At 40.7% G+C, this 25,192-nt stretch overlaps 1 protein-coding gene across 12 annotated transcripts in view; it reads right to left on the bottom strand.

Moving 5' to 3' along the window:
• Positions 1-25,192, bottom strand: part of Kif1b (kinesin family member 1B) — a 191,339-nt gene that overhangs the window by 148,720 nt on the left and 17,427 nt on the right. For 11 of the 12 annotated variants that reach the window (XM_045150524.1, XM_045150532.1, XM_045150528.1 and 8 more), the window contains 3 exons: positions 18,320-18,496; positions 3,704-3,780; positions 1,884-2,063 (listed from right to left, as the gene is read on the bottom strand). In XM_045150524.1, coding sequence (XP_045006459.1) covers positions 1,884-2,063; positions 3,704-3,780; positions 18,320-18,425 — 363 coding nt within the window. In that variant the 5' untranslated portion in view covers positions 18,426-18,496. Of the gene's footprint in view, positions 1-1,883; positions 2,064-3,703; positions 3,781-18,319; positions 18,497-25,192 lie in introns of those variants that run through there. The other variant, XM_045150531.1, reaches the window with a different exon arrangement.

The raw sequence follows: 25,192 nt of genomic DNA, 5'->3' as shown, positions 1-25,192 counted from the left end.
GTGATGTGGAACATTTTTTTAGATGCTTATATGCCATTCGTATTTCTTCCTTTGAGAATGCTCTATTTAGCTCCATAGCCCATTTTTTGATTGGCTTGTTTGATTCCTTATTATTTAACTTTTTGAGTTCTTTGTATATCCTAGATATTAATCCTCTATCAGATATATAGCTGGTGAAGATTTTTTCCCATTCTGTAGGTTGCCTCTTTGCTTTTTTCACTGTGTCCTTTGCAGAGCAAAATCTTTGTAATTTCATGAGATCCCAGTGATTAATCTGTGGTTTTATTGCCTGAGCAATTGGTATTCAGAAAGTCTTTGCCAAGACCAACATGTTGAAGGGTTTCCCCTACTTTTTCCTCTAGCAGTTTCAGAGTTTCAGGTCTGATGTTAAGGTCTTTAATCCATTTGGACTTAATTCTTGTGCATGGAGAGAGAGAAGAATCTATTTTCATCCTTCTACAGATATATATCCAGTTTTCCCAACACCATTTGCTGAAGAGGCTGTCTTTTCTCCAATGTGTATTTTGGGCATTTTTATCGAATATCAGGTGGCTATAGCTACTTGGGCTTACATCTGGGTCCTCTATTCTGTTCCACTGATGTCTGTTTTTGTGCCAGTACCATGCTGTTTTTGTTAATATGGCTCTGTAGTATAGGTTTAAAATCTGGTATGGTGATACCACCAGCCTTATTTTTGTTGCTCAGTATTATTTTAGATATTTTTTGTTTAGAGGTTTTTTGTGATTCCAAATGAATTTTTGGATTGTTTTTCCTATTTCCATGAAGAATGCTTTTGGAATTTTGATAGGGATTGCATTAAATGTGTAGATTGCTTTAGGTAAGATTGCCATTTTCACAATATTGATTCTTCCAATCCAGGAACAGGGGATGTTTTTCCACTTTCTAGTGTCTTCTGCAATTTCTCACTTAAGTGTTTTAAAGTTCTCATTGTAGAGATTCTTTACTTCCTTGGTTAGGTTTATTCCAAGGTACTTTATTTTTTTTGATGCAATTGTGAACGGGAGTGAATCTCTGATTTCATCCTCTGTGTGTTTGTTGTTAGCATATATGAAGGCTACTGATTTCTGTGTATTTATTTTGTATCCTGCTACATGGCTGTAGGTTTTGATCAGCTCTAACAGTTTGCTAGTAGAGTTTTTAGGGTCCTTTATGTACAGAATCATGTCATCTGCAAATAATGATAACTTGATCTCTTCCTTTCCAATTTGTATCCCTTTTATGTGTGTCTCTTGCTATATTGCTATGGCTAAGACTTCCAGAACTATATTAAATAAAAGTGGGGACAGTGGACACCCTTGTCTTGTTCCTGATTTTAGTGGAAAAGCTTCCAGTTTTTCCCCATTTAGTAATATGTTGGCTGTAGGCTTGTCATAAATAGCTTTTATTATATTGAGATAACTTTTTGTTCATTTTTATTTATTTATTTGAGTGTGATAGAGAAAGAGACAGAGAGAGAGAGAGAGAGAGAGAGAGAGAGAGAGAGAGAGAGAATGGGCGCGCCAGGGCTTCCAGCCACTGCTAACGAACTCCAGATGCATGCGCCCCCTTGTGCATCTTGGTTAATGTGGATCCTGGGGAATCGAGCCTCGAACCGGGGTCCTTAGGCTTCACAGGCAAGCGCTTAACCGCTAAGTCATCTCTCCAGCCCAAAATATATATTTTTTAAAAAGTCACATGTATGCATGCTAATCTTTTCCTCTCAACAGTAACCTGCTCTCAAGGAAAGAACCAGGCTGTCTACCCTTGTGCCTTATATTAATCATAGAGCATGAATAAGTTTGTACCAAGTAAAAATGCTTGTTAAAATTATTCGATACCAAAAGTAATAATAAACATAGTTTGTTTTTGTTGTAATATTTTACCTGTGGAATGATGCCAGCTTGGCTTTCTTCTTGTTTACCCATCATTGTATAAGATTTCCCAGCACCAGTCTGCCCATAGGCAAAAATGCACACATTATATCCCTCAAAGGCATGTAAGAGCATTTCTTTTCCGATGTCATTATACACACGATTCTGAGATGCAAAACAGGGATCATCAGGCTGTAAAGATGAAGAGGAAAAGAAATGACTTAATTCGTATTCTTTCATATACTCTCTTGGTTGCTTACGAACTAAAAAGTGTCTAAAATCAGCATAACCATCTAAAATGTACTATACATTTTAAGTACCCTCTGCATATAGATTTTTTTAAACTTTACATGCACATATCACACACAGAGGCACTATAAAAGTTTAAGCTCCAAGAAAATTTTCCTAAATAGAAAATGGGAATAAAAGACCAGAGGTCAAGTCCACATTTAAAAATACTTTGCTTAATTCACTCTATAGAGTATGGCTATTTTTCAATAAACATAATTTTGGTGAAAAATTCCTTCCTCAGAGCCCTTCCCTTGGCAATTAAGCTTTGGTAGTTAGAAATATCTTTCCTTTCAAAACAAGAAAAACTTAAAATGTGTAACAGAGAGGGATGTTGTAGAAATTCATGCAAATTTAAGTTTGAAAGAATCCTTAGGGGCTGGAGAGATGGCTTAGGGGTTAAGGTATTTGCCTGCAAAGCCAAAGGACCCCGATTCGATTCCCCAGGGCCCACATAAGCCAGATCCACAAGGGGGCGCATGTGTCTGGAGTTCATTTGCAGTGTGGCTGGAGGCCCTGGCGCACCCATTCTCTTTCTCTCTCTTTGCCTCTTTCATTCTCTTTCTCAAATAAATAAATCTTAATCATTAGAAATCAGAAAGGTTTGGTTCTATATTGAGTAAATACAGACATACAAATATAGGTAAATATAGACACACAACCCTACCTATATCCTCTTAGACATTGGTAATCTTTTTTTCCTTATGGACTTTCAGGTTCTTTCAAAATGTTCAAGATTCATACTGTTGCATTACAATCTTTTTTTTTTTTTTTTTTTTTTTTTTTTAAGGTAGGGTCTCGCTATAGCCCAGACTGACCTGGATTTCACTCAGTAGTCTCAGGGTGGCTTTGAACTCATGGCAATCCTCCTACCTTTGTTTCCCAAGTGCTGGGATTAAAGGTATGCACCACCACACCCAGCTCTACAATCATTTTTTTTGTTTTGTTTTGTTTTTTCAAGGTAGGGTCTCACTCTAGCCCAGGCTGACCTGGAATTCAGTATGGAGTCTCAGGGTAGCCTTGAACTCACAGCGATCCTCCTACCTCTGCCTCCCTACTGCTGGGATTAAAGGCGTGCGCCACCATGCCCGGCTCTCTACAATCATTTTTAATAGGCGGTATAAATAATAAAGACAAAATCAGTATTAAAAGTGTGTGTGTACGCTGCACATAAACATTAGCCAAAATACTTTTCTAAATGAAAATATTTTACTCTTTAGATAGTATTCCCAATAACAAAACAAATGACCTCACGAGCCAGGCATGGTGGTGCACACCTGCAATCTCAGCACTTGGAAAGCTGAGGCAAAAGGACCAGGAGTTCAGGGCCAGTCTTACCTACATAGCAAGTTCAAGGACAACATCTCAAAGATACTGCCTTTAAAACCCTGTCTCAACAAGCCAAAAGAACAAATGAAAAACAACTCCCCTTCCAAAAAGCATTCTTCTGCTAGACCACCATCTGAAAACAAGAACCGGACCTTGGACCAACTCAGACTAAAGGAAAAGGCACAAGGAAAGGACAGGGCAGATATGAGACTCACCGAGGTGTGAGACCAGTAGGAGTAGTCAAAGCTGAAGGACTTTGGTGCTTCCTTTGGATTCTTTGGATTAATAATACCTAGAGGATGAAAATATTTAATTCTGTTAAACCCTTTAGTTACAAGGTCTTTAATTCCATATGGCATTATATTGTATGTTAAAAATATCCAAGCTTGGGATACCTTCCAGTGAGTTGTTGGCCAGGGAGGTCCCTGATGCCCCAAAAACACTATAGGCCAATGCCAAGGCACTTGGTTTCCCACCAGGAATCAGTGGTAAGACCCTATTGCTGAAGACTCCACATACTTGGGCTGCAAGGCCACTGAGAAATCCTGCTGGAACTGAGCTGATAACCTCCTCCCTATAGACCAGATGACAGATAGCTGGAAGAAGCCATTCTGCATGCAGTTCAATGGGAGAAAGAGACACCACCAGTGAAGATATACTCAACAGTGGACACTGCAAGCCTTATAATTGGCCAACCAGGCCAAATGAGCCAACAGGTGCCAATAGTGGCACGTCTGTCATGGTGGAAACCAAATGTCCAATTGGACTGGAGGCCTGCTCCAAGGGAGGGAATACATCCCTGATACTGAAAACTTAAAACAGGGGTAGTCATGAGCCCTAGGGGTGTAACATCTGCTGATGTCTGGATAAGTGTATATACTATGCTTATCAAACTGCCCAGTAAGCACTTCTCTTAATATTCATACACTTATGTTAATGCTACTCTCTCTTTGGGTAGACAATCTTCTCTCTTCAGATGGCAGTGACCTTGGGACAACTTAGAAGGTATCATGGTGCTGGAAAGAAGTGACTAGAGTACCGAGTAACATCTCGATCACACCTTCCAAGGCTCAGGGTCTAATGCAGAAGAGGTGGCTTAAAGAATGTAAGAGCCAAAGGAAAGGTAGGACTCCTTACAATGTGCTCCCTCCAGACATAAAATGGCCTTGATATCCATGACCTCACCATCCCTGATACTACCTACACAAGACCATCATAAGAGGGGGGAAAAATCATGACATCAAAATAAAAGAGAGACTTATTGAGATGGGGAGGGGATATGATGGAGAATGAAATTTCAAAGGGGGAAGGGAGGGAGGGTATTACCATGGGATATTTTTTATAATCATGGAAAATGTTTTAAAAAATTGAGAAAAAAAATAAGATTAAAAATATATATATATCCAAGCCATAGGGCTGGAGAGATAGTTTGGCAGTTAAAGATACTTGCTTGCAGAGTTCAATTCCCTAGTACCCATGTAAAGCCAGATGCACAAAGTGGCACATGCATCAGGAGTTTGTATGTAGTGGCAAAAGGCCCTGGCATGCCAATATTAATTTATGCTGTCTCACTCTCTCTTTTTCTTTCTCTCCCTCCCTCCTTGTCTTAATACCCACAAATAAATAAATACTATATTTTAAAATATTCAAGTCAAGGGCTGCAAAGATGGCTAAGTGGTTAAGGCATTTGCCTGCAAAACCTAAGGACCCAGGTTCATTCCCCAGTACCCATGTAAGCCAGATGTACAAGGTGGCACATGCATCTGTAGTCCATTTACAGTGGCTAGAGGCCCTAGTGTGCCCATTCTCTCTCTTCCTCTTTCTCTCTCTGTCTCTCTCAAATAAAGAAAAATAAACAAAAAAAAAATTTTTTTTAAGCTTGTCCATGTAGACTTCCTTGTGAGGAACAAAAAAAATTTTTAAGGGTTGGAGAGATGGCTTAACGGTTAAGGCATCTATCTGCCTGCAAAGCCAAAGGACCCTGGTTCAGTTCTCCAGGGCCCATATAAGCTAGATGCACAAGGTGGTACATGCGCCTGGGATTTGTTTGCAGTGGCTGGATGCCCTGGTGCGCCCATTCTCTCTCTCTCTCTCTCTCTCTCTCTCTCTCTCTCTCTCTCTCTCTCTCTCTCTCCCCCCCCCTGCCTCTTTTTTTCTTTGTTGCTCTCAAATAAATAAATAAAAATGAACAAAAAAATTATTTTAATGAGTTCTTGTGGGCTGCAAGAGATGGCTTAGCAGTTAAGGTGTTTGTCTGCAAAGCCAAAGAACCTCGGTTTGGTTCCCCAGGACCCACATAAGCCAGAAGCACAAGATGGTGCATGCATCTAGAGTTCATTTGCAGTAGCTGGAGGCCCTGATGTGCCCATTTTCTCTCTCTCTCTGTCTCTCTCTCTCTCTCCTTCTTTCCCACTCTTGCTTCCTCAAATAAACATAAGAATAAACAATTTTTAAGAGTTTGTTCTAAGCCAGGCATGGTGATGCACACTTTTAATCTCAGCACTCAGGAGGCAGAAGTAGAAGGATCATCGTGAGTTCAAGGCCACCATGAGACTACATAATGAATTCCAGGTCAGCCTGAGCTACAGTGAGACCCTACCTCAAAAAACCAAAAGAGAGAGTTCTTGGGGCTAGAGAGGGGGCTCAGCAGTTAAGGTGCTTTTCTGCAAAGCCTAACAACCTGGGTTTGATTCCCCAGTATCCACATAAAGCCAGATGCACGAGGTGGCACATGCATATGGAATTCATTTGCAGTAGGTGGGAGCCCTGCTATACCTATTCTCTCCCCCATCCCCCTCCTGCAAATAAATAAGTATCTTTTAAAATTTTTAAGTGAGTTTTTAGGGCTGGAGAGATGGCGCAACAGTTAAGGTATTTACCTGCAAAGCCAGAGCTCAGTTCCCCAGTACCCAAATGTATAAGGTGACACATTCTGGAGTTCATTTATGGTGGCTGGAGGCCCTGGCATACCCATTCTCTTTCTATCTGCCTCTGCCTGCCTCTCTCTCTCTCTCTCTCAAATAAATAAACAAATAATAAAATAAAATAAATAATAAAAGTGAGTTCTTGCCAGGGCATGGTGGTGCATGCCTTTAATCCCAGCACTCGGGAGGCAGAGGTAGGAGGATTGCTGTGAATTTGAGGCCAGTCTGATACTACATACTAAATTCCAGGTCAGTATGGGCTACAGGGAGACCCTATCTGAAAGAGAGTTCAATGTAACTAATCCAGACATTTATCTCACACACACAAAGCTTTAGATTCTCATATCTCATGTGAGACATGTTTTCACGTGAGACATCTTCCTAACATGTACTCATGAAATTTCCTCAAACACAAACTGGATATAGTGGCTCATGCCTATAACGCCAGTACTCAGGAGACTAAGGAAGATCACAGTGGAGTCCAGGCCAGCCTGGGGCTACAAAGTAAATTCTAGTTCAGCCTGGGCTAGAGTGAGACCCTGCCTCAAAAAAAGAAACAAAGCAAACAAACAAAAAAGAAATCTCAGAGACTAGACTTCTCAACCAGTCCACTTCACTAAGGCAGAGCCATATCCCAGGCCATTAGTGACATCAGTATTAAAAAATAAATCTGTCTCAGGCAGCTGCTGCTCAGAACACAAATAGCAACAGTTGCTACGGTACTTAGTTCTCTCTCCTGCTGGATTCCACTGAGTACAGCCACACTTATGTTCCAACCTCAAATGCTGACAGAGTATTAATAAGGTTCACACTACACAGTCATGTGATGAGAGAACATGGTTCTAGAAAAAACATCTTCCTACAAGCAATCTAATCAAGGGAGCACATGCATCTGGAGTTTGTTTGTAGTGACTGGAGGCCTTGGTGTGCCCATTCTCTCTATATATATGTATCTGCCTCTTTCTGTCTCTCTGTCTGATGCTCTCAAATAAATACAAAATAGTAAACAAAAAAAAACAAACAAACAAGGAAATTAGTGTCCAACTGGAGTCATAAGTAAGAATAACTGACGAAATGCAGGACATGTCCTCGAAATCAGTCTTTACCACTCAAAAACATGGTTAAAATGAATACTTCCAACTTTTACACTTATTACTATAAATTTTTAAACTATATTTCTTCTAGCCTCTTAGCTGCCAACTCTGCTGAGAAAAACCTGAGAAAGTGCCAATTCTTAAAAATTCTGCCCTTTTCTAGAAAAGGACAATTTATACCAATGAGTAGTCAGTTCACAAGAAATCCTTTTTCTCTTCCTCAGCATTCTTTTCTCCCAGATCTTTGAAATCTTTGATAGTGAAAAGTTTTCCTAACTCAGTTTCCCTGAGTGTAGTCCGTTGACAGAACTGCTTGCCTAGCATGTGAAAAGCCCTGAGTTCAATCCATAGTACTGGGTTGGGGGGGAGGGACAGTAGCTAACTTACAGTTTCAAAACCAACTTAAGTTTCCCTGTTCCCCTCCTTCCCGTAGTGCTGGAGCTCAAACCCAACTCTACTGTTTAGTTTCATCCCTGGCCCCAACCTGCTTTGTAAAATAATTATCAACAACAAATACTTAACACACATACACAATTTTCAAAAGTTCTTTTTTTAGGGCTGGAGAGATGGTTTAGCAGTTAAGTGCTTGCCTGTGAAGCCTAAGGACCCCGGTTCAAGGCTCGGTTCCCCAGGTCCCATGTTAGCCAGATGCACAAGGGGGTGCACGCGTCTGGAGTTTGTTTGCAGTGGCTGGAAGCCCTGGCGCACCCATTCTCTCTCTCTCCCTCTATCTGTCTTTCTCCCTGTGTCTGTCACTCTCAAATAAATAAATAAAAAATGAACAAAAAATATTTAAAAAAAAAAAAGTTCTTTTTTTAAACATTTTTATTTATTTACAAGCAGAAAGAGAGAAAAAGACAGAAATAGAGTATGCATGCGCTAGGGCCTCCAGCCTCTGCAAATGAACTCTGAATGCATGTGCCACTGTGCATCTGGCTTTATGTGGGTCTTTAGGATTTACAGGCAAACGCCTTAACCACTAAGCCATCTCTACAACCCTGAGAAGTTCTTTTATTTTATTTAATTTTATTTATTTGAGAAAGAGAGAAAGGGGCAGATAGAGAGAGAATGGGCACACCAGGGCCTCTAGCCATTGCAAACCAACTCCAGATGCATGTGCTCCTCATGCATCTGGCTTATGGGGGTGCTTCACAGGCAAGCACCTTAACTGCCAGGCCATGTCTCTCCAGCCCTCAAAAGGTCTTTATCTAACTAGGGATACAGCTCAGTGGTAAAATGCTTCCTACCATACAAGGCTCTGGGCTTAACCCCAGCAAATACACAACATAATTGTATAATAGTATTCACACATAATATTAAATTTACTCATATTATTTTTAAAATTTCAATTTCTAAATGAAAGATGTAAAAATAATACATATGCAACATTGCTATTACCTTTTTAAGGAGCAAAGAGCTAGCAGGGGCTTCAGAAATCATGGTAATTTGTGCTTCCTAAACTCTATTTTTTATTTATTTGCAATCAGAGTGGTGGGGGAGTGTTGCCATGGCCTCCCACCACTACAAACAGAACTCCAGATGCAAACATCACTTTATATATCTGGCTTTACGTAGGTACTAGGGAATCAAACCTGGGCTGTCAAGCTTTGCAAGCAAGTACCTTTAACAGCTGAGCCATATATCTAGCCCCTTCTGACCTAAATTATAGAGTTATACTATTCTTTACGTGTGTGTGTGTATGTGTGTGTATATGTATATGTATATATACACACGTACACATATGTATGTTGTCCTGAACATATGGAATATTTCCTAAGAAAAAGCATGTATATATTCATACAGACACCTTCAGGCTGTTACCTGATTCCCCAGTCCCTCACTGCATACCCACTCCTCATTTTGTTTTATGGCAGTTTTCTCCAGTCCTTCTTCACAAATCTGAAAGGCAGCAGCAACATCTAGACCTGAATATATCCTGTGAAAGTCCTCACCAGCAACTTTTACATCTTTCATGTTTTTAGCTTCAAACTTTTTATTCCTCAAGGGATAGCCAACATAATTCACTTCAGGAGAGCCAGAGAAGAGCAGGATGAGGAGTACTAATTCTAAAGGCTGACTTAAGATTTCTATCCACAATAAACACCTTTAAATCAATGATCACAAAATGTTTCAAAGGGTTTAGTTTACTAATGAAGCATCACTGACCATGTTCTCTTTCTTGGAGTCACTTCAAGAAGAAATTATCCTTACAAAATCTGTTAAGGTCTCCAATTTTACCTTCTTTTATTACCTTCTTTCCAATTTTGCTGCCACAGCATAAAAATAGAAATGATGTTTTCATTACTGAGTCTTACAAAATGCAGCAATTTTAAAACAGGATTTATATTTAAAACCCTCTTTATTCTTCAGAATCAATTTGTTTATCTAATATCTCAAAGTCTGTAATGTAGTAATTACACTGTTGTCAACAAGCTACTACAATTTTTGCCTGTAACTATAATTAACATATCAGTGTGGGAACACTAACTTTATATTAACTTTTCTCAAAAGGCATGTTTAGAGCTTGTTAAAAATCCTAGTGATAAACCGGGCGTAGTGACACACGCCTTTAATCCCAGCACTTGGGAGGCAAAGGTAGGAGAAGCACTATGAGTTAGAGGCCAGCCTGAGACTACAAAGTAAATTCCAGGCCAGCCTGACCTAGCTTGAGACCCTACCTCAAAAAAACAAAAAAAAAAGGGGGGGGGCTGGAGAGATGGCTTAGTGGTTAAGCACTTGCCTATGAAGCCTAAGGACCCCAGTTTGAGGCTTGATTCCCCAGGACCCACGTTAGCCAGATGCTCAAGGGGGCACATGTATCTGGAGTTTGTTTGCAGTGGCTGAAGGCCCTGGTACGCCCAATCTCTCTGTGTGTGTCTGCCACTCTCAAATAAATAAATAAATAAATAAAAATAAAATAAAAAGAATAACACTGTCAGAAATGCTCAAGCTTACGTGGCCTTGAAACTTAAAAATAAAATATAATATAATGTAGCTGGAGCCAGGCGTGGTGGCGCACGCCTTTAATCCCAGCACTTGGGCAGCAGAGGTAGGAGGATCACCATGAGTTCAAGGCCACCCTGAAACTACATAGTGAATTCCAGGTCAACCTGAATTAGAGTGAGACCCTACCTCAAAAAAACAAAAAAAAAAAAAGTAGCTGGACATGGTGACCCACACCTGTAATCCCAGCACTTGAGGCATATAGCAGGAAGATAGCCACAAGTGTTAGGCCATCCTAGTCCATACAGCAAGTTCCAGGCCTGCAAGAGCTACATAGTGAGACCTTTCTCGAAAAAATCAAACACACAACAACAAAAAAAAAAAAAAAAAAAAAAAAAAACAAGATGACTGGGAGGGTATAGATCTCAGTTTGGGCAGTGCAAAGATTTCTGAACTGATAATTATACCAATTCCTTTTAGGATTTCCTTCAATCAAGAAAAAACAAAGTCTGGGCTGGAGAGATGGCTTAACAGTTAAGGCATTTGCCTGCAAGGCCAAAGGGCTTTGGTTCAATTCTCCAGGATCTATGTAAGCCAGATGCACAAAATGGCGCATGAGTCTGGAATTTGTTTGCAGTGGCTAAAGACCCTGGCACATCCCCCCCACTCTTTCTCTCTCTCCCTGTGGCTCTCTCTCAAATAAATAAATAATATTAAAAGAAAGAGAGGGGGGGAGGGAGGGAGGGAGGGAGGGAGGGAGGGAGGGAGGGAGGGAGGGAGGGAGGAAGGAAGGAAGGAAGGAAGGAAGGAAGGAAGGAAGGAAGGAAGGAAGGAAGGAAGGAAGGAAAGAAAAAGAAAGAAAGAAAGAAAGAAAGAAAGAAAGAAAGAAAGAAAGAAAGAAAGAAAGAAAGAAAGAAGGAAAGAAAGAAGGAAAGAAAGAAAAGGTTTTTGGGTTGGAGAAATGGCTCAGCAGTTACGACGCTTGCCTGCAAAGCCTAATGAGTAGAGTTCAATTCCCCAGCACCAGCCAGGTATGGTGTTGCACATCTTTAATCCCAGCACTCAGCAGGCAGAGGTAGAAGGATCACCATGAGTTCGAGGCCACCCTGAGACAACGTAAGTCAATTCCAGGTCAGCCTGGGCTAGAGCAAGACCCTACCTTGAAAAACAAACAAACAAAAAAATTCCCCAGAACCCACACAAAGCCAGATATACCAAGTAGTACATGCATCTGGAGTCTGTTTATAGCTGCTGAAGGCCCTGGTGTGCCTCCTCTCTCTGTCTCTCTTCTTACAATTTTTTTTTTTTTTAATTTTAAAGTAAAGGTTTTGTTTTTCCCTTCAATCATTTTGCCTCAAGTTTATTCATGGGGAGAAAGGAACTCTTTGGTGTCAGACCAGAACAATGTCTGGGTAAACAATACACATAGTTAAATCATTTCCTCATTGTATTGTTTCTGCTAATTCTGGCCCTTCAATTCTCTGTTCTGCCAAAACAAAGGGCTTCTCAGATATTTCCTACTTTGCCCCTCCTAACCTCAATTAGGAAGATGCCCCTTCTGGGTGCTTTTCTGGCAAACATCATACTTCTTGGATTATTTATGCACATCTCTAAAATAAATTAAGACTAAAACCTCTGAAAGCTTGGTGGCCTTACAGCCCATATTTGATAAAAAACAAAAACCTACTCCTATCCTATACCCACACAGCTGTTATTCCTGAACAATACAACTAGGAACAATTTTCATCCTATTATATATAACGCTAAACAGACCTTGACAGTAAGTCTTGAAAGTAAGTCTCTGAATGCCTCTTTTTCCTAACTGAACACGGAATATCAGACCCTCTCTACAAATGTTTTACCAGGCAACTTGCAAAAGCATGTTTGCATTCTGGAAGTAAGGTGGAACACAGATACCTGACCTCCACACACATGCTGTGGCACATACACTCATACACATACATACACACAGAGACAAGTGTGTGTGTTTGTATCTTTTAAGACAGGATCCTGCTATGGAGCCATATCTGTACTCAAATTTCCCATCCTTCTCATTTTTGTCAGTGCTGAGAGTATAGGTGTGTACCACTATGCCAGGTTTCATTTCCACTTTTCGAAAACCCTGTTTTATGGCAATTATCCCTTTACTTACTTTATTTTGTATTAAAATTATTTTAGGGGCTGGGGAGGTGGCTCAGTGATTAAAGGTGCTTGCTTGTGAAACCTGATGGCTGAGGTTTGATTCCCCAGTACTCACATAAAGCCAGATGCACAAAGAGGTGCAAGTTTCTGGAGTTCATCTGCAGTGGCAGGATGCCCTACAACACTCTGACTGCTGAGCCATCACTCCAGCCCGAAGACCTAACACTTTGCTGACTAGCCATCATCAATCTCATAGTGAAGCTGGGCATGGAGGTGCATGCTTTTAATCTCAGCACTCAAGAGGGACAGGTGGGAGGATTGATGTGAGTTCAAGGCCTGGCTGGAACTACACAGTGAGTTCCAGGTCAGTTTAGGCTAGAGGAAGACTCTACCTCAAAAAAAAAAAGTGTTGCAATAAGTTTCAATCCAGATAATAATCATTAAAAAAGCAAAATCACTGGACCTACTTAATTTCTAACTGTTCAGAGCTATAGAAATGAAATTTTATGTCAGGTGTGGGCACACACCTTTAACCCCAATACTTGGAAGGTAGAGGTAGGATCGCAGTGAGTTCATAGCCAGCCTGAGACTACATAGTGAATTCCAGGTCAGCCTGGGCTAGAGTGAGACCCTACCTTGTGGCTTTAAAAAAAAAAAAAATATATATATATATATATATATATATATATATATATATTTTTTTTTTTTTTTTTTTTTTTTTTTAAAGCCAGGCATGGTGGCATACACCTTTAATCCCAGCACTCGGGAGGCAGAAGTAGGAGGATCGCCATGAGCTCAAGGCCACCCTGAGACTATATAGTGAATTCCAGGTTAGCCTGGGCTAAAGTGAAACCCTACCTCCAAAAAAAAAGAGGGCTAGAGAGATGACTTAGCAGTTTAAACGCTTGCCTACAAAGCCAAAGGACCCAGATACGATTCCAGCTGCACAAGGTGGCGCAGGTGTCTGGAGATCCTCTGCAGTGGCTGGAGGCCCTGCTGCACTCTCTCTCCTATAGATAAATATTAAGAAAATAAGCCAGACATGGTGGTGCACGCCTTTAATACCAGCACTCTGAAGGCAAAGGTAGGAGGATAACCATAAATTCAAGGCCACCCTGAAACTACACAGTGAATTCCAGGTTAGCCTGGGCTAGAGTGAGACCCTACCTCAGAAAACTGAAATTAAAAAAGGAAAAAGAAAATCGAATTAAGACAAGCTATAAAATCTTACTACATACTCTGACAGCTTTATTCTTATGTGTTCATGCTAAAATCTCACAAGGGGAGCTAGAGAAATGACTTAGCATTTAAGGCACTTACCTGCAAAGCCTAAGGACCCATATTTGATTCCCCAGTGCTCATATAAGGCAGATGTACAAAGTGGTGCATGTGTCTGGAGTTTGTTTGCAATGGCTAGGGGCCCTGGCATACCCATTTTCTCTACCTTTCTCTTTCATCTCTCTCAAATAAATAAACAAAATAAAAATATATGATAAAAATAAAATATTTAAAATCTCAAAGGAAGCAACTTTTACAAATCATAAATATGAAATGTATTATTCAAATATTTAAACATATAATGTAGTAAAGACCAAATAACAAGGTGGTACTATACCTTAACACTAATTAAAAGGGGGGATTATCTCCAAAAAAATGCTTTTAGCTTAAACTATTTGTAGAATTGAAATCTACAAAATGAAAATATTTCTGGAAGGAAAATGTATACAAGTTTTTTCTGGGAAAAAGAAATGGTTGTCTAGGTGACCAGGAGGCTAAAACAGAAGGACTATCACAAGTTCAATACATATTGTATAAAATTTATTTAAAGCAACAATAGTAACAAGGTCTAAATGACATTTACCAATATAAATATTTAACACACTATTCTTTTTTTAAAAAAAATATTTTTTTTATTTATTTGAGAGAGAGAGGAAAAGGGAGAAAGAGAGAGACAGAGAGAGAATGGGTATACCAGAGCCTCCTGCCACTGCAAACAAACTGCAGATGCATGTGCTACCTTGTACATATGGCTTATGTGGGTCCTGGGTAATCAAACTGAGGTCCTTTGCCTTTGCAGGCAAGTGCCTTAACCACTAAGCCATTTCTCCAGCCTCTACACTGTTCTTTTAAAAAAAGTATTTTATTTGTTTCATTAGAGAGAGAAAGAGGCATTTACAGAATGGGCGTGCCAGAGTCTTCAGCCAGTGCAAATGAACTCCAGAGGTACACCCCACCTTGTGCATCTGGCTTACACAGATGCTGGGAAATTGAACCTGGATCATTGGGCATTATAAGCAAGCACCTTAACCACTAAAACATTTCTCCAGCCCTGACACCCTGTTCTAATTCAGAGTAGCTCAAACTTCCAGAAGCAAGTGATGGATAACGACTCTACAAAAGTAGCTTTATTCCTATGTAATTTACACACTGTCAAGTTCACGATTAGGCTGTACAATTCAATGCTGACCTTGTGTATCTTCCTGATACTTACGCATAGATATCTATGGCATAGTTGAAAAAGTAAAATAAATACAAGCTGTACAGACTTCTCCTCTTTTTGTTTGTTGTTTTGAGTCAGGGTCTCAGTATGTATATCAGGCTGGCCTGGAACCCATATGTAAGCTAGGCTGGCCTTGAATTTTTGACCCTCTTGCCTCAGTCTCTAAAGTGTTGAGATTACAGGTGTTCAGTACCAAAACTTATATTGTTGATGGTTTCTTTGAATTTTTTTTTAAGATGAGGTTGTTGAAGGCATATTGGCATATGCCTTTAATCTCAGTACTCTGGAGGTAGAGATAGGAGGATTGTTGTGAGTCTGAGACTAGCCTGGGACTACAGAGTGAGTTCCAGGTCAGCCTTGGCTACAGTGAGACTCTGCCTTAAAAAAAAAAAAAAAAGGAGGTCTTGCAATGTTGCTCACCTGATCCTCCTACCTCAGCCTCCTGAGTAGCTAGGACTACAGCAATTCAGCGAATCTGAATCTTGTTTTGTTTTGTTTTGTTTTGTTTTGTTTTGTTTTGTTTTGTTTTGTTTTTAAAAAAAGAGCTGGAGAGATGGCTTAGCAGTTAAGTGCTTGCCTGTGAAGCCTAAGGACCCCGGTTCAAGGCTCGATTCTCCGGGACCCACATTAGCCAGATGCACAAGGGGGCACATGCATCTGGAGTTCGTTTGCAGTGGCCGGAGGCCCTGTTGTGCCCATTCTCTCTCTCTCTCCCCCCCCCCCCGCCTCTTTCTCTCTCTCTCTGTCCATAGCTTTCAAATAAATAAGTATACAAAAAAATTTTTTTAAAAAGACTGTTGCCAGCTCTATCAAGTTCAGAGAAGACACAAGCAATGGAATACTCAAAGCAGTACATGAACTGCCCTGAAACATGGTCTGCAGTACCTAACTGGCTTAGTGTGAAACCATCACCTACTCAAAGGCTCCTCTGCACACAGCACTGGCAAATGGTACACAAGCAAATAAAGTCAAAATGTTACCTCAACAATACCTGTATCAGAAAATCAATGACTGCTGTATTACAAGACTACAGACTTAAAGAAGTAGAGTCCAGCTTCTACTTAAAATAGTGATTTGATACTTAGTAGCAGAGGTCAGTAAGTTAAAAAGGAGACATAAAGGGAAGAGAAAGGAAGGGAGGAGGATACTTAATAGGTTGATATTGTATATATGTAAGTATAATGATTGTAATGGGGAGGTAATATGATGGAGAATGTAATTTCAAAGGGAAAGTGTGGGGGTGGGGAGGGAGGGAATTACCATGGGGTATTTTTTTATAATCATGGAAAATGCTAATAAAAATTTTTAAAAAAAGAATAAAGGCAAACCTGGTCAAAAATAAATAAATAAATAAAATAATGATTTGAGCCAGGCATGTTGGCGCACACCTTTAATCCCAGCACTCGGGAGGCAGAGGTAGGAGGATCACCAGATTCGAGGCCACCATGAGACTACATAGTGAATTCTAGGTCAGCCTGGACTAGAGTGAAACCCTACCTCGAAAAACCAAAAATATGAATAAATAAGTAAAGTAATTATTTGAGGGCTAGAGAGATGGCTTAGCGGTTAAGGTGCTTGCCTGTGAAGCCTAAGGACCCATGTTTGCTCCTCCAGATCCCACTAAACCAGACATACATAGATGAGCCAAGTGCAAGGTCACACATGCCCACTAGATGGCACAAGTGTCTGGAGTTCGATTTCAGTGGATGAGGCCCTGACTCACCAATTCTCTTTCACTCTTTCTAAAATAAAAAAGTTAGGGCTGGAGAGATGGCCCAGCAGCTAAGATGTTTGCCTGTGAAGCCAAAGGACCCAGGTTTGATCCCCAGGACCCACGTAAGCCAGGTGCACAAGGGGCACATGTGTCTGGAGTTCAGATGAAGTGGCTAGAGGCCCTGGCATGCCCACCCTATCTCTCTCTCCTCTTCATCTTTCTCTGCTCACAAATAAATAAAAATTAAATAATAATAAATTAAGGGACTAGAGAGATGGTTAAAGCACTTGCCTGCAAAGCCTAAGAATGAATGTTCAATTCTCCAGAACCCACATAAACCAGATGCATAAGGTAGTACATGTGTCTGGAATTCATTTGCAGTAGCTGGAGGCCCTGGTACACCCATTTTCTCTCCTCTCTCCCGCGTAAATAAATAAATAAGAATTAAAAATAAAATTAAAATAATGATTTAAATTAGACGTGGTAGTGCTTGCTTCGGCAGCACATATACTAAACTAGACCTAAGTGGTGGCACATGCCTTTAATCCCAGCACTTGGGAGGCAGAGGTAGGATGATCACCACAAGTTTGAGGTCAGCTAAGACTATAGTGAATTCTAGATCAGCCTGGGCTAGAGCAAAACCCTTGAAAAACAAAAACAAAATAATAATGAATTAAATAATGATTTGTTCACAGACTCATGTCAAGAAAATAGTGCAAGAACAAAAGAAATAAGTTTAAATCATTTTTACCTAGACAATTCTACAGAGAAACAAGCTAGGAGAATGAAGTTTACTAGAATGATTTTTTTTTTTTTTTTTTGGTTTTTCGAGGTAGGGTCTCACTCTGGTCCAGGCTGACCTGGAATTAACTCTGTAGTCTCAGGGTGGCCTTGAACTCATGGCGATCCTCCTACCTCTGCCTCCTGAGTGCTGGGATTAAAGGCATGCGCCACCACGCCCGGCTAGAATGATTTTTTGAAACAGGGTTACTATATAGGTAGGCTGGCCTAGAATTTACTCTGCAGTCCAGGTTGGTCTCAAACTCACAAACTTCTAGCCTTAGTCTCCTAAGGGCTCAGATTTACAGATGTGTGTTACCATGTCTGGAAGCCTACAACTATATTACAAGTAAGTATAAGGTAGGAGGGGAAATTTGAAGATCTTGGAAAGTTCAAATAGTATTCAAAATCAAGAAAGATTTATAGCCTTAATAGTTATGTTCTACTTTAGAATTTAGTAAAAATCATTTCTTGTGCCTACATGGTCATCAAGATCACAATATGATAAACAGTAACGCTGGCTAAATTATCTCAGCTGCTCACAAGAATAGAGTAAGCAGTCCACATTTAGGTACTGCAGCAAGCACCTTAGAGGGGGAAGCACTTAGTGGATTATTCAGAAAGGCAGAGTTCAAAGTATCAACACACACTTGTTTATTCTGATAATAGCAAGAATAAAAAGAAGGGAGGAGAGAAAGGTGAGCTATACAACTGACAGAAGACAATGTACTCACTGGTCGAGTTGCCTTGCATCTGAATGATGCACTTGGACTCCTTGCTGGTCTCTCGAGAATTGAAGGGCCTCACTCGGACAGCCACTTTCACTGAGGCTCCGGACATTCTGATGGCCTTGTAATATAGATGTAATCCAGATGTAATCAAATATTCTTTTGAAGGTATGTTTAACTTTCCTTTAAAAAGAAAAACATGCCACAAGAGACAGTCAGTATTAAAGGAATCACAGGCTAACTTAAGAATAAAAGCTACTGTCTTTCTACTGCTTTTGTTCTGTTTCTAAAAGACTTACAAATCTTAAATTCTTTCATTTATTTATTTATTTATTTATTTATCTGAAAGTGACAGACACAGAGAGAAAGAGGCAGATAGAGAGGAAATGGGCACGCCAGGGCCTCCAGCCACTGCAAATGAACTCCAGACACATACACCCCCTTGTGCATCTGGCTAACGTGGGTTATGGGGAATGGAGCCTCGAACCAAGGTCCTTTGGCTTCACAGGCAAGTGCTTAACAGCTAAGCCATCTCTCCAGCCCCGCAAATCTTAAATTCTTAATGGTAAATTATCAAATATTAAACACTAAAATTTGTTTTCCCAGCCCATTGTCTCTTCCTTAGACATTAAAAAGTCCCTAAACTGATTAATTTAAAAAAACTTACAGGGGGGCTGGAGGGATGGCTTAGTGGTTAAGGCACTTGCCTGTAAAGCTAAAGGACCCAGGTTCGATTCCCTAGGACCCACAAAGGCAGGATGCAAAAAAGTGGCACATGCATCTGGAGTTTGTGTGCAGTGGCTAAAAGCCCTGGTATGTCCATTATCTTCCCTCCTCTCTCTACCTTTCTCTCTATCAAATAGATAAAATAAATTTAAAACAAAACTTAAAAAAATAGTAACTTGCAGACTGGAAGGATGGCTCAGCGGTTAAGGCACTTGCCTGCAAAGCCAAAAGGACCCAGGTTCAATTCTCCAGGAACCACATAAGCCAGATGCACAAGGTGGCACATGCTTCTGGAGTTCATTTGCAGCAACTGAAGGCCCTGGCACATCCATTCTCTCTGTCTACCCCCCCCCCTCTAATAAATAAAATACAAATAAAAAAAATAACTTGCAAAATAACAGACAATGATCTTGTGTGTTTCTGGATTAATCTGCAGTAATATATGAAAATGATTATTACTGAAGGAATTCCACTAATAGGTACCTTTCCATCTGAAAAACTGTTATAAATCTTTAAGGAAATATGCTGAACTTTATACAATACTATGCATTTGGAAACATTGGATTCTTGAGATATACTTAAACGGTAAGGACACAGACTTCTAGCAAGTCCCTTTCTCTATGTAGCAATTTCCTTTAGCTCTGAAAATACCTAGCATGTACATCTTACCTGACCATGAAAAGCCACCCTGCACAACAATCACAGGGGATTCCCCAGAGGCCCAGGTCCTATCTTCAGGGGTGCAGCAACTCTTGGCTGAATCAAATCGCTATATTTCACTATTGCAAGATGCCACGGGAAAGATAAGAACATTTTCAAATGAACAGTTTCCCTCCTCACATGGAACAAAACCAACAGTATTCTAAAGTGAGAAGGGAGGAGGGAAACACGTGAGTAATTTCCTCAAGAAACAACCAACCTTTCTAGCCAGCCAGGAAGAAATCTATACTTTATTCATTACAACTTTAATCTCAGCACTCAGGAGACTGAGATAAGAGAGTCTTTGAGTTTGAGACCAGCATAGGCTATATTGAGTTCCAGGTTAGCTTGGGCTAGAGTAAGACCTGACTCCAAAAGCCAAAAGAAAAACCAAACAGGGGCCTGACATATGGCTCAATGGTTAAGGTGCTTGCCTGCAAAGCCTAACAACCTGGGTTCAATTCCCCAGGACCCATGTAAAAGCCAAATGCACCTGCATCTAGTTTGCAGCAGCTGGAGGCCCTGGTGTGCCCATATTTATTTGTTCTCTCTTTCTTTTCTCTCCCTCTGCCTACAAATAAAAAAATTTTAAGTTAAAAAAAAAAGAATCAACAGGAATGGAGAGATGGCACAGTAGTTAAGGTACTCACCTACAAAGCCTAAGGACTGGGGTTTGATTTCCCAACACCCACATAAAGCCAGATGCCACTAGGTGATGCATGAGCCTGGAGTTCCTTTGCAGTGGCTAGAAGCTCTAGAGCATTCACTCTATCTGCCCTCCGCCCAAATAAATAAATTAAATAATGGAGAAGAGCTGGGGAGTGGGGGAAGAACCAAGCTGGGCATGGTGGCTCATGCCTTTAATTTTAGCACTCTGGAGGCACAGGTAAGAGGACTGCCTCATGTTCAAGGCCACCCTGAGACTACACAGTAAATTCCAGGTCATCCTGAACAAAAGCGAAACCCTATCTTGAAAAACAAAAACAAAGCCAGGCGTGGTGGCGCACGCCCTTAACCCCAGCACTTGGGAAGCAGAGGTAGGAGGATCGCCAAGAGTTCGAGGCCACCCTGAGAAAACATAGTGAATTCCAGGTCAGCCTGAGCTAGAGTGAGACCCTACCTTAGAAAACAAAAAAAAAAAAAAAGAAAAAAAAAAAAAGAAAAAAAATACCAAAGGAAAGAATAAAAACTATTTATGCGTCCAGTTACTATCAGGAAATCCAACAGAAATGAAACCTGGCCACTATTCCCCCACATAATTAAAGAGCAATTAGAAATGAACAATGCTGCGCCCGGCATGGTGGTGCACGCCTTTAATCCCAGCACTCAGGAGTAAGAGGATCACGGTGAGTCCAAGGCCACCCTGAGACTACATAGTAAATTCCAAGTCAGCCTGGGCTAGAGTAAGACCCTACCTAGGAAAAAAAAAATGAAAGAAGAAATGAAGAAGGCTAACCTCCAGTGGCCCACACTACCAGTGCTCCCCAGGGAAAAGGCAAAAAAATTAAAAAATAAAAAAATAAATAAAACCCAAAATCAGTCTCTCTCCTTACCCTACCTTACCACCTTTCTTTTTCTCTTGGTGGTGGTAGGGATGGTATATGCTACGCAACGGCTCCATCACTGAGCTGCATCCCCAACCCTATCACATTCAGTTCATAGTATCACTAGTATCTGCTTGTTTTCAGGAAAAAGTCTTCTATCTCACACCAGACCAGATTGCTCTGAGATCTCCTGTCGAGTGTGCTAGCACTTAGAACAGTACCTGCTGCAAGAGCTCAGTATTTTTAAATTAATTTTACTTCCAGCTGGAAGAAATTACTATTTAAGACCTTTACTTGGCTTGCTACTTTTGTTTCAAATGATTACCATGTGTTTGTTTGTTATTTTGTTTTGGAGACAGGCTATCACTCTGTAGCTCAAGCTGTCCTGAACTAACTATGTAGATCAGGGTGGCCTGGTTCATGGCAATCCACCTACCTCAGCTTCCCAAATGCTGAGATTACAGACATGACCCACTACTCCTAGCAATAACTTTTTATTTATTTATTTACTTATGAATGACAGAGAGAAAGAGGAACACAGAGGGTGGATATGGGCATGTCAGAGACTCCTGCCACTGCAAATACACTCCTCATGCATGGGCCACTTTGTGCATCTGGCTTTACCTGAGTACTGGGGAACTGAATCTGGGTTATAAGGCTTTGCAAGCAAATGACTTTAAGTACTGCACCCTCTCTCCAGACCCGGCAACAATGTTTTTTACATTAATCTTTTTTATTTATGCTGCAATGTTTTTTCTAGTTTGTTTTCCATTTTTTACATTAATTAGAATTCTAATATAGACTAGATTTGACCCATATTTTATGATCATATTTACCCAACAAAAGTTAGAGTTGTTAGTTTTTTCCAATTAATGTTGCGAGGAGGAGGAGAAGGAAAAGAAGAGGAAGAAATAATGACGGCCGGGCATGGTGGCCTTCAACCCTAGCACTCGAAAGGCAGAGGTAGGAGGATCACTATAAATTCAAGGCCAGCCTGAGACTATATAGTGAATTCCAGGTCAACCTGGGCTAGAGTAAGACCCTACCTCAAAAAACAAAAATAAATAAATGAAACATTCTAGATAAGGCAAGATATAAAACACAGTTTAATCTGGATGTGGTAGCACATGCCTATAATTTAGGCTACTGAGAAGGCTGAGGAAAGATAAATTCAATACCAGCCTTAGTGTGGCCCAACAAGACCTTGGCTCAAAATTAAATGTTAAAGTTCTGAGCTCAAAGACCAGTACTGGGGGGAAAGAGAGAGAGAGAGAGATTGAACACATGAGCATTTCAATCCACTAACTTTCCTTTGACATATCCTCTCTCAACTTATTTTTTTTTTGAGGGGGGTTCTTTGAAGTAGGGTGTCACTGTAGCCCCAGGCTGACCTGGAATTCATTATGTAGTTTCAGGCTGGCCTCAAACTCACAGCAATCCTCCTACCTCTGCCTCCCAAGTGCTGGGATTAAAGGCGTGCGACCCCATACCCGGCTATCCTCTCAACTCTTATGTATCATGTCCAAAAATCAATTCTCCCCCAAAGTAGCAATCTTCTCCCCACCCCACCCCTTTTTTTGAAACAGGTTCTCACTTTGTAAGCCAGGCTAATTTGAACTCCCAGTACACCTCTGCCTCAGTCTCCCAAGTGTTGAGATTACTAAGAGGCACCACCATGTCCAGCCTCTAATCTTCCCACTTTATAATCATTCTTCCAAACCCTGCTGTAGATAGAAGTCTTGGAGTCAGCTGGGTTGGTGGCACACCTTTTAATCCCAGCACACAAGAGGCACAAACAGAAGGATCACTGTGTGTTCAAGGACAGCCTGACACTACAGATTGAATTACATGTCAGCCTGGGCTAAAATGAGGCCCTACCCCAAAGGAAAAATGAAAGAAGTCCTGGAGTCATCTTTATTTTCTTTGCTTTGACTTCAGTTTTAGCATTAACATTACTCATGAAAACTTTTCAAACATAAACCTGTAATTTTAGTCTCGCCCTTCCTCTGTCTTTGCCCTTACCTTGTTCTATATCCATACCCTACTACTTAGGATGCTTAGGATGTGTTCTCTGGGCTTTTAATTTTGATCCAATTGTCCTTCAGCACAGTTGCATGAAAAATGATTGAAAAGCAAAGGTCCTAGAACCCTGCTGTTCAGTGTTCAAGTTTTAAAACAGGCTCCAGGTTATGTCTGGGTTTGTACTTTTGTTGTTATTTGTAAAATTATTTTTATATATTTATGGAGAAAAAGAGAATGAAAGAATGTGGATGAGAATAGGTGCACCAGACTTCTTGCTACTGCATACAAGCTGGACACATGCGACACTTTGTGTATTGGCTTTATGTGGGCACTGGGGAATTGAACCTGGACTGGCAGGCAGTACAAGCAAGCGCCTCTAACAACTGAGCCATCTCCCCAGCCCTGTTGTTTTTAATACTTTATTTTTATTCATTTATTTGACAGAGAAAGAGGGAGGTAGAGAGAGAAAGAGAGAATGGGTATGCCAGGACCTCCAGCCACTGCAAACGAACTCCAGAAACATGTGCCCCCTTGTGCATCTGGGTAATGTGGGTCCTGGGGAATCGAACCTGGGTCCTTTGGTTTTGCAGGCAAACGCCTTAACTTCTAAGCCATCTCTTCAGCTCCCCTGTTGTTTTTATGATACAAATCGCTAGCCAAAAATCCCTATGTTAAGCCACTGTTACACTCTATCTCTATTCCAATTATCAACCTAAAGTACAATTCCATGTCACTTTCTTTTTCTTTTTCTTTTTTTTTTTTTTTTTTTTTTTGGTTTTTCGAGGTAGGGTCTCACTCTAGCCCAGGCTATCCTGGAATTCACTATGTAGTCTCAGGGTGGCCTCGAACTCACAGAGATCCTCCTACCTCTGCCTCCCAAGTGCTGGGATTAAAGGCATGCGCCACCACGCCCGGCCCATGTCACTTTCAATTGCTAAGAATCTTCAACTCACTGGGCTTGGTGGTGCACACCTTTAATCCCAGCACTGGGAGGCAGAGGTAGAAGGATCACTGTAAATTCAAGGCCACCCTGAGACTACATAGTAAATTCCAGGTCAGCCTGGATTAGAGTGAAGCCTTACCTTGAAAAACAAAACAAACAAACAAAAAAACTCTCCAGGGCTTATAAACTGAAGACCAATGTCAAGCCATTTGTGTTCTAGCCAAGCTCCTTCACTAACCCACACATATACTATGTCACTCTTAAAACAAATGTGTAAAATGTCACTTTCTTCCTATGAGATGGCTCAGCTCTTCCAAAATGTCTTAACCCAAATATTCCAGGAATCAGTGGAATTTCCTATGTACTCACAGCCTCAAACACATTGTGAGAACACTGTTGTCATATTGCATGGCTGCAGCATTCTGTTTTGCACTGTTTGCTTTTTTTTTTTTTTTAAGACATGGTCCCATATGTTCTAGGCCTGAAACTTGGCTATGTAGCCAAGAACGATGTTAAACCTCTGATCCTCCTGCCTCCACCTTGAGTGCTGGAATTACAGGTATACACCACCAAGTGGTTTTATGCAATTCTGGAGGCTCAAACCTAAGGCTTCCTGCATGCTAGGTAAACACTCTCCCACTAAGTAAATCCCCAGCACTCCTGTACTGTTCTCTAATATTTTCTCAAGATAAAATTCTACTCCTTCAAGTCTCTTTGAATTTGGGCAAGAAATTTCAAGAAGATCCTACAACATTTTAGTGTGCCTCAAGGCAAAAATCAAAGGTAAACAGAATCATTTCAAATGACATAGGTGGCCCAGCATAGGGGCGCACGCCTTTAACCCCAGCACTTGGGAGGCTCACTGTGAGTTTGAGGCCAGCCCAAGACTACATAGTGAATTCCAGCTCAGCCTGAGCTAGAGTGAGAAACTTACCTCTCAAAAAA

Source organism: Jaculus jaculus, chromosome 5 (genome assembly GCF_020740685.1).
Source record: "Jaculus jaculus isolate mJacJac1 chromosome 5, mJacJac1.mat.Y.cur, whole genome shotgun sequence".
NCBI lineage: Eukaryota > Metazoa > Chordata > Mammalia > Rodentia > Dipodidae > Jaculus > Jaculus jaculus.
This window is presented reverse-complemented; position numbering and strand designations above follow the sequence as displayed.